This window comes from Tupaia chinensis, unplaced genomic scaffold (assembly GCF_000334495.1).
Source record: "Tupaia chinensis unplaced genomic scaffold, TupChi_1.0 Scaffold144262_1, whole genome shotgun sequence".
Taxonomy (NCBI): domain Eukaryota; kingdom Metazoa; phylum Chordata; class Mammalia; order Scandentia; family Tupaiidae; genus Tupaia; species Tupaia belangeri.
The window spans coordinates 2,956,847-2,971,230 of record NW_006204120.1 but is presented as its reverse complement, the minus strand read 5'-3'; the positions used below and the strand labels follow the sequence as shown (position 1 = coordinate 2,971,230).

The 14,384-nt window shown below is 37.8% G+C and overlaps 1 protein-coding gene, 1 long non-coding RNA gene and 1 pseudogene across 2 annotated transcripts in view; 2 read left to right on the top strand and 1 right to left on the bottom strand.

Moving 5' to 3' along the window:
* LOC102500573 (uncharacterized) overlaps positions 1-14,384 on the top strand; it is a 52,365-nt gene that overhangs the window by 9,842 nt on the left and 28,139 nt on the right. The window lies entirely within an intron of this gene.
* Positions 1,017-14,384, bottom strand: part of GPALPP1 (GPALPP motifs containing 1) — a 43,897-nt gene continuing 30,529 nt past the window's right edge. The window contains exons 7-9 of the mRNA XM_006166504.3: positions 9,671-9,769; positions 4,063-4,281; positions 1,017-3,176 (exon numbers count right to left, since the gene is read on the bottom strand). Coding sequence (XP_006166566.1) covers positions 4,063-4,281; positions 9,671-9,769 — 318 coding nt within the window. The 3' untranslated portion in view covers positions 1,017-3,176. The remainder of the gene's footprint in view (positions 3,177-4,062; positions 4,282-9,670; positions 9,770-14,384) is intronic.
* LOC102500167 (enhancer of rudimentary homolog pseudogene) lies at positions 4,391-4,869 on the top strand (annotated as a pseudogene).

Genomic DNA, 14,384 nt, shown 5'->3' with positions numbered 1-14,384 from the left:
AAGAGAGTTAAGGTATAAAGGAATTTTTTCCCCACCATAATCCATAAATAATTTATTCTCTTTACCAATATTGCCTGATTCAGAAAAGCTAGTAATATTAAAATGAAACAAAAGACTACAACTACTCAGATACAAATGAAACTTTATGTATACATTAAAAAACAAAAAACAAAAAAACTACGCCTCAGGGATTCTTCTTTCCCAAAAAGTCTTTTAATTAATCATAAAGCTCAAAATGAAAAGATCGTAAACAGTTTCACTTTTTAAATTTTGTACATGCCATGGTCACAGTTGAACAATTTTTTAAGCTGCAGAAAATAGACTTCTACAGTAGCATTTCTACAGTTTTTGTAATTATAGACTTAAATCTCATGATGGCATCAAATGACAAAGTAAAATGACTGAATATTCCAAAATAGATTTGGCTGTTGATGGTACGTGGGTACTAACTATCTATAACAACTTGCTAGTGTGTTGATTCTTTTTCTTAGGTATAGCTCAACAAAGAAATGTTGTCTAATAATACCTATACTTAGCACAGAAAAAATTAAAAGAGAGAACCAGAACATGGCATAATAGTTAAATTGCCAGACTCCCACATAGCTGACCATGGTTCAAGTCCTGGACTGGCGGCTTAAAACTCACACTAGGTACGTGTGTGCCTAAAATCCTGAGAGGAGAATGGAGAAGGGATCGCGAGAAGGCCATCCCCCAGTAGAGGTTGATTTCTCACTTTCTGTCTCTCTTTCTCTCCAGTGAACACACACACCTTATAGCATAAACCTCTAAAAAAAAAAAAAAGAAAGAAAAAGAAAAGAGAAGTGATACGGGTCTCCTGTAACTAATTTAAAAACTATCTTTCATAATCCCACGTTTTAGAATAATATTCACACTATCTGCCCTACAAAAGTGCCAAGATATTTGGGACCCAATAGATAATACCATTCACTTAACAGTAATGTGGCTCCTACTCGAAGCCTCTATATCACGTCTGAATCTCAAATTAGAGAGTTGGGCAAAATCATGTAATTTCAGGTACAATGACTTAAATATCACCTTTAAAGCTGAAGATCGTTACAGTATCTACTCCATTGTACGAATGTAGTGATGTTATTTGTTTAGTCTTTATTTTTAAATTTCAAGAGGTCACAGTACTATAAAACTTGGTCAAGAAATGCAGAAAATTAAAAAGTTCTTAACTAGAAAACATCAGGCATTTCAGTTTTCTGCCAGATGTATAGAAAAGCTGATTTAATAAGGCTTTTTGCAGCTTTGTAAGAGAGGAGGAAATGAAATGAAAAATACACCTTTCCATTCTGAGCAAATAGTTACTTTGTTCTTTTATTGTCAAAGTTATTGTCAATACTGGATGCTCTTTCCATGAAGCAAAAAGATAGAACTGGCATTATTTTGTTACAATTACTCTCAGAGTGGCACCAAAGAGCATTAGCTCCAAAGTGGGAGTAAGGTAGTAACTCCTGAAGTATGAGGCAGCGAGGAGAAGCTTCTCTCCCTCATGCCTAAGTCATGAACCCACCAAAGATGAGGGAAGAAATACTAAACACAAAATATAGAAATACCCCATCCCTTTCAGATGAGAAAAGCAAAATAAAAATAAGTATTCAAAGATGATATTTTAACTTTAAAATATACCAAATTTTATAAAAATATTTGTTAGGGATTTACGTAGGGATGAGAAACTAGAAAACATTTTTGCCTTTCATTGGGAAAAGAAGTTATAACAAAACTAGACATGATGGATACTCTTGTACAAAGTTTTATGTTCAGAAAGTATTACTGACTACTTAGTCAAAAGGTAGCTCTGTTCAATACTGCTTAGACAAGAAGTGCTTTCAGTTTGATTAGGAGAATAATTCATCTTTTTAATAGCAACATTCTTCAGTAGGCTACTGCTTCCACTAATACAGGAAAACCATTGTACTGTTATTACTAGGAGAAGCATTTGCACCATAATTTGAACAGTTTACTTAGTTTTCATAAAACTTACATAAATTTACAGAATCTTTTCTCCATTAAAATCTTGTACTTCATCCAGACTAGAACAAAGAACTAGCGAAACAACTGGGATTATCTACAAGAAAATGTAATTTACAGAATTTGCACTTAGGTTTTATTTAACAATTTAGAATTTTCTGTTTAACAACAAAAGAGGCAGTACTTACAGCATTACAAATTTAGAGTATTACGGTGGTTATAATCACAGATTTTCCATTTCCATTTTTGCATTCAGGGATTATCACCTTGATTTTTAAATAAAGGCTATTCAGGATTGATAAACGAAATCTGACCACAATAAATTAGCTACAAACTGTTAAATACATAAATGAGAAAAGTAAGATCAGGTACCAAGCAAAGTTCCAAGAGTCAGAAAGCTTTGAGATCACAGAGGCCGAGTCTTACAGATTTAACACTAACGTTCATGGCATGTGTTGTTCCTCAGGCCGCTTCCCCTTTAATACTTGTTATTAAAACTGGAAAAATTAAAACAGTTTTTCCTTAGCACATGAGATGATCTAGAAAGCCCTCTTTCTGACTTAAAAACAAACAAAACAATCAACAAATAAAAAGCCCTGAGTGCCAAAACAAGCAAACTGGTAAGGAGACAGACAAAACCCCATAGCCTCTATTTTCAAGTAAACGTGTATTCACTGGCTGCAGTTTAGAGGGAAAATCCAACCAATTCAAACGCACGGATTTACTGCAAGGACCTGACCTACTTTTCCAGGGCAGGTTAGCTACAACTGACGAGGAGGTCCAGGCTGCTGCAGATATTCAGTGGACAGTCCTGACAGACATTAGAGGGCACTGGTGAGATACACAAAGGTGCGCGACTGGAGGGTGGGGGAAAGAAGGCATCCTCAGAATAATTACTTGAAGAAAAGCCCATGCTTCCTCAGAAGCCAAAGGCACGCACAAAATATTCTATTTCGTATAAGAAACATTGATTTTTACGTTTCCACATGATAGGACAAGGTTAATTTGTATGATTCTTAAGATTAACATAATCTCTCTTTTTTTAGGTTTTTGCCATAGAGTATGTGTGCTCACCAGGAAGAGACCGTGTAATCTTTAATGTTTAGAAGTCCAAAACAAAGGAATAAGGGTGGATACACACAGTATTCTTCAGCTTTTCTTCAGTGCACAGTAAAATCCCGCTGAGGAAAGAATGAGAAAAAGTCAGTAAGTTAGAAAATATATCTATAACTTTATTTTCCTTTAAAATCGTACTTGAATATTGATGTACGAGTACTCATACAATTAAAATCATCAAGATTTCGAGGGACCAGCAGTTAGCGTAATGGCTATGTCACTGGACTCCCACGTAGTCAACCGCGGTTCGGGTCCCGGACCCAGTGGCTTAAAACTCACGCCGGACGCGTGTGCGTGTGCGCCCAAGATCCCGAGAGGAGCAGGGAGGAAAAGGGATTATGGAGTGGCCATTCCCCCCGGGGGGTGATTCTCACTTTCTGTTTTTCTGTCTTTCTGATGAGTGCATGCGCCCTATAACAAAAACCTCTCAAAATAAATAAACAAATAAATATTAAAAAATATAAAGATTTTAACGAGCAACCTTAGTTCTTAAGTAATTCCTTAACTGTCATTAGGAATCCCTGCTAGACTGAGCTATTGGATTGTTGACTTTGAACTTACAGAACCTTTCAAAGTGATGAACATTTCCTGTGATCTTGTTTAATATGAAAACTACCAACAAACCTCTCTTCTTCATCCTTTAACAAAGCATGTATATTTACTCAAGTTTTAAGCCATTTCTTATAAACCAAACTTTTATTTTAGGAGTTTTAATAGTAATGTCCAGTTATGACGCCAGGCTATTTTTTTCAATAAACCAAAAAATTTTCTCCCAAGGCTGACTTTTCAAAAATTATAGTATTTTTTTTAAAATGCAGATTTATAATCAACTTCATTAAAAAGAAAACAGATTTTAGCACAAAATTATTATAGACAGCAGAATATTTAGAAAAGTTCATGCTGATCAATATGAAAATTGATTGATATTACACCTCACTGAAATATACTTACCTATAAAAACATATTGCCTTTGCCATGTGAAAATCTGGTGTTTAGTTCTCTAGATTTCTTTATCAGGGCTTTTTTCTGAGCTTCATCAAATCGATTAACCTTGAGATCCTTATCACGGTCAAATGGTATTCTCTCTTGGGGCTTACTTTTATCTTCAGCAGCCTTGGTCTTTAATTTTTTATGGTGAATGTCCATAAGAGATTCTGATCTTTTTGATTCCTGGAGAAAGCAGAAATGAAGGCCTTGGCTTGTATTGATTACTGACAGAACATGACCATGAAAGGGAATAAACAGACAGTGACAGTACACATTAAAGAAAGTTATTTACAGGGCTGCAGTGAAGAGAGTTTGGCGCGATGTCTCAAACCATTTTGCTGGTACAGCCCACCAAGAGGCCAGAAGGCAGAACTTACGCATGCTGACTATGAATCTGTGAATGAATGCATGGAAGGTGTTTGTAAAACGTATGAAGAACATCTGAAGAGAATGAATCCCAACAGCCCCTCCATCACATACGATATCAGTCAGTTGTTTGATTTCATCGACGATCTGGCAGACCTCAGCTACCTTGTTTACAGAGCTGATACCCAGACACACCAGCCGTATAACAAAGACTGGATTAAAGAGAAGATCTGCACGCTCCTTCCTTCGTGGGCAAACCCAACAAGCTGGGAAATAATTGAGCTGGAAGCATTAGGGGGGTGGGGATGGACTTAGAATACAGGAGTGTACAGTGCTAAAGTGAGAGTCTGTGTCTCATATATCCTGTTTCCAGTTTGTTACACTCTAGCCAAGATCGAACGTATTTGATGAAATGTGAGGATTTTGCTTAATTTCAACCCGTTGTCCCTTTTTTTCTTCCTTTTTTTTATTTAAACATTTTTATGATGATTCAGTTGGAGCTTGCTCCTTGTCAGTTAATATTGGCTCCAATCTTTTAAACCATTCATACCTGTTTTGTAACACTCACTGTACTAACCCTTCAAGATGGGGTGGGAGGTGGTGACACAGTTTAGTTATGTCCTCAAAATAAAGTCTTAGTGAAAAATAAAAGTTCTTTAGTTATTAAAAAATAAAAGTTATTTACAAACACCAGTAGGTTTTTCCTAATCCAAAGTAGCATCTATGAAGAAAATATGTGTCAAAGACAAATTTAATTAAATAAAAATGAACATAGAGGTCTGGCCCCATAACCTAGTGATTAGTGGAGCTGGAACCCACATGGTCAACAACGGTTCAAATCCTGGCCCCAGTGGTTTGAGAAACATGCCAGGTGTGTATATGTGCATGCCCCAAATCCCCATGGGATGGGAAGACGGTGGGGGAGAAGGATGTGAGGAATTTGCAGCATGACCATACCCCACTGGGAAGGGATGCTTTCTCCCTCTTTCTCTTTTTATTCAGCACACATGCCATCTGACAAAACAAAATGAAGATGCCTACCACTACATATTATGCAACTTAAAAAGGGAACAAGACAGAGAGAAAATAATTAAGTAACCATAATAAAAGCCATTATGGTGGGGGCTGGGAGGTGGCACTGTGGTTAAGGGCTGGACTCCCACATGGCTGACTGTTGCTCAAATCCTGGACCTGGCAGCTTGCTTTCTCACTTTCTCTCTCTCTCTCTCACTCTGTCCCTCTCTGGTCAAATTAAAACAAACAAATTAATAAATTAATAAATATAATAAAATAAAATAATCATTCTTTAAAAAAAAGCAATATGGTGGGACAGCAGATGGTGTATTGGTTATGTCTCTGAACTCCCACATGGCTGATCATGGACAGAGTCCTGGACCTGGCAGCTTCAAACTCACGTTGGGTACCTGTGCTTAGATGCCTGTCCCCCTAAAGGGTGATTTCTCACTCTTCCTCTGTTTCTCTGGTGACTGCATGCACCCTACAGCAAAAATCTCTCTTAAAAAGAAAAAAAGGCATTATGGTTATTTCAATACCAAAGACCAGAGTACAAACCAAGAACATGAGTATAAAAGAGCAATTTTATTCTCAGTTCATGGTTTTGTGGTGGTGCCTAAAGCCTACATTAGTAGACACGGAGAGAAGGCATTGCCTGGATAAAGCAAAAACAAAGACCAACAGAAATAAAAACGTAGAAGTGGCAGCTGGTCCTGTACCTAGTGGTTAAGGTGAGCCAGATCCCACACCCTGAATGTGGTTAGAATCTTTGGCCCCAGTGGCTTAGGAAACATGCCAGGTGTCTGTGCACACATGCCCCAAATTCTGACAGGATGGAGAAATGGAGAAGGGGTTGTGGTATGACCACACCCTTTTGGGAGGTACTCTCTTCCTCTTCCTCTGTTTCTCTTTGGTGAGTGCATGCACCCTCTGGCAATTAAAAATAAAAATAAAAGCACAGAAGTGGCAGAATTCAAGGTCTGTATGGGATATGATGATATGATCCATAAGCTAACAATTTTTTTTTTTAAATTGCTAGAGGGCACATGCTCTCACCAGAGAAAGAGAGAGTGACAGAAAGAAAAGATCATCCCCCGCGCTCCATGGACCACATGGTCATGCCACAATCCCTTTTCCTTCACTTCTCCATCCTGTTGAGATTTGGGGCACACATGTGCTTAGTGTATTATCCGTGCTTCCAAGCTAATATTCAAAGCATGGTCAGCCGTGTGGGATCCAGCTCTCTTAATGGTAGAGCTACAAGACCAGGCCAAAGTAAGAGGATTTTGATTCCAAAAAGTTTTCTGTTCTTTCTCTTTTCCTTTACCTCTCTCTCTCTTTTTTCCTTTTTTTTCTTAGCTAGGGTAAGTGTTCACATTTTCAGATTATTTCTGATAAGACATAGTATGACCATAGGCAATTGGTTTAACTGGCTTAATAAATCAAGGATTCGTATAGACCTCTGAGTACTGACTAAGAAAACATATAGAATGGTCCTACATTGAAGAGGGAAGAGGATGAAGAAGTACATGCAGGTAATACAGAACAGCAGCCTTCAAATGGGGGTATATCTACACATATGCACAGAATGAGGAGTAGAGATATGAAGGAATGGGTAGTTTTATGTCTCCCTACCCATGATTCTCAACTTTTTCATGTGGTCTTTCTTTCTTTTTTAAAAAGAATTATTTATTTAATTTTATTTATTGTTTTTAAATTTACTGTAGGGCACATGTACTCACTAGAGAGAGACTGAGCAAGAAAGAGAAGAAAGAAAGAAAGCAAGCTTGCAGGTCTAGGACTTATACCTTGGTTGGCCATGTAAGAGTCTAGAGCCTTAACTACCATACTACTTGCTGGCCCCCAGTTTCTTAAAACTGATCTGGCTGATAATGTATCTTTTCTTTTTTGGAGAGGTTTTTGCTATAGGGTGCGTGCACTTGCCAGACAGATAGAGAGAGACAGAGAGACAGAAAGCGAGAAATCACCCCCCAGGGGGGGTGGCCATGCCTCAACCACTTCTCCTCTCGGGATCTTGGGCACACACGCACACGTACATGGTGTGAGTTTTAAGCCACCGAGTCCGGGACGCGAACCGTGGTTGACTACGTGGGAGTTCCGTGACATAGCCATTACGCTAACTGCTGGTTCCCACCATTCTTCTTTTCCAACATAACTCATTATGGCTATAAATTTTGCCCCCAAGTACCAGTTTATGCTACATTTCACACATTTTGATGTATTTTGATTTTGTTATCATTCAGGTCAAGGTTCAGGTCAAGGTATTTTCTAACTCCTATTATCATTTCTTCCTTGATGCCAAGTTTAAATTTAGAAATTTGCTAATTTCCAATTGTACAGAACTCTTACATATTCTGAATTTTAACTTAAATTCCTGAGACCAGCAGATGGCTTAATGGTTACATCACTGGACTCCCATGTAGTCAACTGTGGTTTAAGTCCTGGACCTGGTGGCTTAAAACTCAGGCTGGGCGTGTGTGCGAGCATGCCCAAAATCCATAAAAAAAACTGAAGAAGGGACTGCAGTGTGGCCATTCCCCGTGGGGGGCTGATTTCTTACTTTCTGTCTCTCTGTCTCTCTGTCTCTCTAGCAAGTATACATGCAGCATAGCAAAAATCTCTCTAAAAAACAAAAATAGAAACAAAAAAATCCCTTAAATTCTTTGTGGTCAGAGGACATGGCCTAAATTAGAGGGATTATTTCAATTTTGCTGAGACTTAACTTTAGCTGATCGGCTCCATGTAGGTTGCAGTTTTTGGTCATCTCCAAGAGTATTTCATCTATGCTCCACGGTCTGTGATACCAGTCTACATATATATGTCCAATGAACCAAGCTAACTATATTTTAGTGTATATAGAAACTTACATTAACTAATGCATTGGGAAGGGAAGTAATTTTTCTAAATTTTTGAACACCTTTCAAGGGCCACTAGGTTTAATGATTTTACTTTATTTCTTTTGGTTTTGTTTGAAATTATCATTATTATTACTATTATTATGCCAGCGACTGTGTCAGAGAGAGAGAGCAAACAAGCACGTGAAAGAAAAAAAGCACATTCCCTAACAGGGCTTGGTCATGCCAATATCCAATTCTCTATCCTGTCAGGACTCACATATCACCTGGTGGGTAAGCAACAGGGTCCGGGACTTGAACCCTGGCTGGTCATGTGTGATCTAGCACTTCTTCACAGCACTTCACCACTGTGCTATAGGGCTGGCTCATACATTTACACTCACCAATTTCTTTAAGAGTAAGAGATAGTATAACAAAAAATGATACATGCCAAATGAACGCTGACCTTTGTAGTTTATCTATTTATTTATATATTTATTTATTTATATGCCAGAGGGCACACGTGCACATATACACAGACAGAGAGAGAGAAAGCACTCCCCAGTGAGGCCTTGCCATGCCACAGTTCTTTTTCTGCTGTTTCTCCAGCCCATCAAGATCCTGAGCACATGGGAGTGCCCAGTATATTTCAAGCTGCCCAGGCTAGGACTCAATTCCTGATTGGCCATGTGGGTCCTAGCTTCCTTCTTCTGTTCAGGGTTTAACTACTGAGCTAAGAGTCTGGCCCTAGTTTATAAATCAAACGGAACTACATTAAAATTTTTTTCTACCATATTTAAATCTATCAAATACTCTAAAATCTGCTTGTAATTTAAGAACACATAAACTGAGTACCTCTATGAGTTAGTAGGGTTCTTGGTTTTAAAGCAAGTACTACCTATTTCTAGTAATTCAATTTCTGATACATGACATAAATAAAATATAAATTGAAAATACACCGTGAAAATTGTGTAGAAAAGTTTTATATAAAGATATATACACAGGGGGCCAGCAGGTGGCACGGTGATTGAGGCGGTGGACTCCCACATGGCTAACCATGGTTCAAGTCCTAGACCTGGTGGCTTGCTTTCTCACTCACCTTTCTGTCTGTCTGTCTCTCTGATTGAAATTGAAGAATAATGATAATAAATTAAAAAAAAATCTTAAAAAAAAAAGATACATACACTACAGAGATGAGTATTCTTCAGGACAAATGTACAGAACATGTCTGAGGTAAAGAGGCAGACATATATTAATAAAAGAAGGAAACTAGAAAAATTAAAAAATGAGAAGAGAATTAAAAGAAAAAATAGAAAGTGTATTATTTTCTTACTTACATTGTATGAGGATACTTGCTCAGCCAATCTCTTATCCCTTCCTGACAATGTATGTTCTTCATCCTTCTTACTGAATGGCTTCCTTGCTTCTTGTGTTTCCTGAGGGATGAAAATAGATAAAATTTTACTGCACCATATAAAAAAGATGATATAAAAAAAAATACAGGGCGAGTATACCTTATCCAAATGGTTGGGACCAGAAGTATTTCAGATTTAGAAATATTTGCACATACATGAGATATTCTGGAATCTGATCTAAATCTAAACACAAAATTCATTATGTTTCATATGCATCTTAAACATGTAGTATGAGTATAATTTTATACGGTATTTTTTTTTTTTGGAGAGGTTTTTGCTATAGGGCATGTGTGCTTGCCAGAAAGACAGAGAGAGACAGAGAGACAGAAAGCGAGAAATCACCTCCCAGGGAGAATGGCCACGCTGCAATCCCTTCTCCATTCTCCTCTCAGGATCTTGGGCATGGAAGCACACACCCAGTGTGAGTTTAAGCCACTGGGACTGGGACTCGAACCACTGTCGACTACATGGGAGTCCAGCGACATAGCCATTACGCCAATGGCTGGTCCCAGTATTTTTGTACTGAGGAATTTTGACTGCAATTGGTCACCTTAGTCAGGTGTGGAATTTTCCATTAATGTCAATAAATTGGGTACTCAGTAAGTTTCAGATTTTGGAACATTTTGGATTTTGGGATTAGGAATATTCAATTTATACAGTTACCTTTATTTAGATTAAATAACAAGAGCTTAAATTAAGCCAGGCTTATCAAATCCCTTCTGGTCAGATAGGTTAATATATTCAATATAGGATCTTATAAGTGCTCTAGTGTATAATTTTCCTAAAAACAAGAAAAACTAAAATCAAAACCAAACCAAACAAAAACCCAGTATCCACTCAACTAGCTAAAAGAAACTACTTATTTTTCCAACTTGAGATGAGTTTGACTAACAATGATGAAATGTAGGAATTAAAATAAGGCTTAAAAAGATTTCTAAAAACTTTTGTTTTCAAAAATAGTTGAATCACTCTTCAGAAGAAAAAAGAAAAAAAAAAAGGAAAAGAAATAAAAGGTGTACGTACTAAAAAAAGGCCAAAAAACAAAAAAAGGGACTAGCAAATGGTGTAATGGTTATGTTGCTGAATTTTCACGTAGTCAACTGCAGTTCGAGTCCTGAATCCAGCGACTTAAACTCACACGGGTGTGTGTGTGTGTGTGTGTGTGTGTGTGTGCCTAAAATCCTGAGAGGAGAACAGAGGAGAAGGGATTGTGGTGTGGCCATCCCCCCAGGGGTGATTTTTTGCTTTCTGTCTCTTTGGCAAGTGTATGTGCCCTACAGCAAAAATCTCTCTCTTAAAAACAATTAAGGACCAGCAGATGGCATGGTGGGTAAGGTACTGAACTCTCACATGGCTTGACTGCAGTTTAAGTCTAGACCTGGTAGCTTGCTTTCCCTCTCTCTCTCTGGTGAGCACATGTGCCCCACAGCAAATTAAAAAAAAATAATAATGATAAATAATACTAAAACAAACAAACAAAACTGTCTTTTATCAACGACATGATTATCTATGTAGAAAGCCCCCCAAAATCTACCAAAAAACTCTGGAACTAATTAACAATCATACCAAAGCTGCAAGATACAAGGTCAATGTATAACCTACAATATCAATGTACAATTACAATTTGAAATAAAACAAAGCAAAACCATTTACAATAGCACACATACATAAATGAAGTATTTAGGTAAACTGACAGATTTTAATTAGAAAAACATGTTACAGTGATATTCTAAAGTACATACTGTTAGGACCAGCATGTAGCACACATACATAAATGAAGTATTTAGGTAAACTGACAGATTTTAATTAGAAAAACATGTTACAGTGATATTCTAAAGCACATACTGTTAAGACCAGCATGTAGCTGGACTCCCACTTGGCTGACTGCAGTTTGTCCTGGACCTAGTGACTTAAAATTCATGCCAGGCGTGCATGCTTGCGTGTCCCAAATGTCAGGAGGAAAATGGAAGAGAAGGGTCTGTGGTGTGGCCATCCCCTCTGGAGCATGATTTCTCACCTTCCCTTGCTCTATCTTTCTATCTGGCATGCACATATGCCCTATGGCAAAAACCAAAACAAAACAAACTCCCCCTCCACACACACACACACATATACTCCCAACCAGGCATGAGAAAGGCATGGAAATTGGATGAGAAATGGTTTGGCTTTCCTAAGCAATTAACAGGGTAAAAAAATCTGCTTTGGATACAGAGGTTTTCAGGCATTTTTATGTAGGCCTTGCTCATGCCTGATTGGGAGTGTGTGTGTGTGTATAAATATTAAATATTATTTCATTATTAAGTAATTATTAAATATTATTTATTTAATAAAACTTAGTTATTAAATATTAATCATATTTAATTATTAGATTTTTGGAAGCTTTTACTTATAAACATTCAGGAAAAATGGAGATTAAAAACTTGACCTCCATTATTAAATATTATTTAATATAATTTAATAATGAAATATTTATATTTAAATATTAAATATTTTTAGGCTTTTACTCGTAAATATTAAGAAAATGTGATGACAAAATGGAGATAAAAACTTGACCATTTCATATTAAAAGATAGTAAATCTCATTGAGATCGGGAGGTGAGGATATAACAGATCTTATTTGATTGAATTATGCGAAATGATTTCATTTCTTTCTGAAAAGCAAATTTACTTCTTTTAGGCCATGTTGGATAAGCAAAGGTGAGAGCATTAAAAATATGAGAGATGTATGTTGGGAAATCAAATATAAAAAGTAAGATGAAGTGAGGAGAACCTAACGAGAGGGAAATTTGAATAAGCTCTGTTATAAAAATTGGTCATAAACTTTATACAGGATCAAAGATATTGGAAAACAAATAGCTCTGTGATATTTTATAGTTTATAACATTAACATAAAGACTTTGTTTAACAGTATTATTTGTGTAACACAAGCCTCTATGTAATATAGTATTATATAAAATTTAAGAGGACTTTTTTACTAGTCCACTGTAAATGTTAAACAAAACATTTTCAGCACTAAAAAGAACAATCAGATCTAAAGAATTTAGTCAAAGGAGTTAAAGTCACTTAAGCTCTGGGCTGGCTCTAAGGTGTAGCAGTAATGTGCTTCTCAAGAAAAGCCAGATCCTACACGTTAACTACAGTTCAAATCCCTGGCCTAGGCAGCCTGAAACATGCTAGGCAAGTGTGTGAGTACCCAAGATCTGACAGGCTGCAGGACTGGAAGAAAGGCACGGTGGTGTGACCAGACCCTGTGGAAGGTGCTCCTTTCTCTCTTTTGTTCTCTCTCATGCATGCATGTGCTTGATCATCAATAGTGAGGAAAAATCATTAAGTTTAAACTGTACTGCCTGGTTTTCATTTGTTCCATTTTTCTGTGATTTTTCCTTTAAGCAGGACTCCCAGAATATCTGGCCGTAGTTTAGACATATATCTATCTACAATGAGCAACAGAAGGATAAAAAAAGAGGCACAAACAAACATAGGCACAAACAAAATGTCCATGTGAATAAGAACTATCTTTTGGAGACAATCTTTTTTTCTTTTTATTGTTTTGGAGAGGTTTTTGCTATAGGGCACGTGCGCTCTCCAGAAAGACAGAGACAGACAGAGAGACAGAAAGCGAGAAATCACCCCCCCCCCCCCGGGGGGGAAATGCCATGCTGCAATCCTTTCTCCTCCATTCTCCTCTCAGGATCTTGGGCATGCACACACACGCGCCCAGCGTGAGTTTAAGCTGCCGGGTCTGGGACTCGAACCACGTCAACTACATGGGAGTCCAGCAACATAGCCATTATGCTAACTGCTTGTCTGTTTTGGAGATAATCTTAAAGGCTAAGTTATAAAAACTCCAATAGGGCTGGCTCTGCAGCACAGTAGTTAAGTGCCAGCTCTCACACGGCTGACTGCAGTTTGACTACAGGAACTGGCAGCCTAAAGACATGCCAGACACAGAGACTTTACCTTCTTGTCCCCCAGATCTAGCCAGGAGTCAGGACGAGCCAGTCACCAGTCATCTATATCTGATTTCTGAGCGGCCCCTTTCAGGGATTAGGACCACTGAAGACCTTCTGCCCGGACTTCACCCTCCTGGCCCCCAGATCTAGCTACATGAGAGCACCCTATTTATTCTCTCTGTCTCTATTTATTATTATTATTTTTTAGTTTTTAAACTTCTTAGCTCTCTGTGGCTCTTTTTCTTGCTAATTCTTACCTTTCCTCCCACCCACATAGGACAAGCCAATCACCAGTCATCTATATCTGAGCTCTGAGCAACTATACAGTTTTCATTTTTTGTTTTTTAAAAAATTTTTTTTCCTCTTTGGAGATGTTTTTGCTATAGGGCGTGTGTGCTTGCCCAACAGAGAGAGACAGAGAGACAGAAAGCGAGACATCACCCCCAGGGGGGATGGTCATGCTGCAATCCCTTCTCCTCCATTCTCCACTCAGGATCTTGAGCACACACGCACATACGCCTAGCGTGAGTTTTAAGCCACCAGGTCCGGGACGCGAACCGCGGTCAACTACATGGGAGTCCAGTGACACAGCCATTATGCTAACTGCTGGTCCTAGCTTTAAAATTTTTTTTTCTCTTTTTAATTGTTTTTGTCTTATTTTCTCTCTCTCTGTCTGTTGGGTT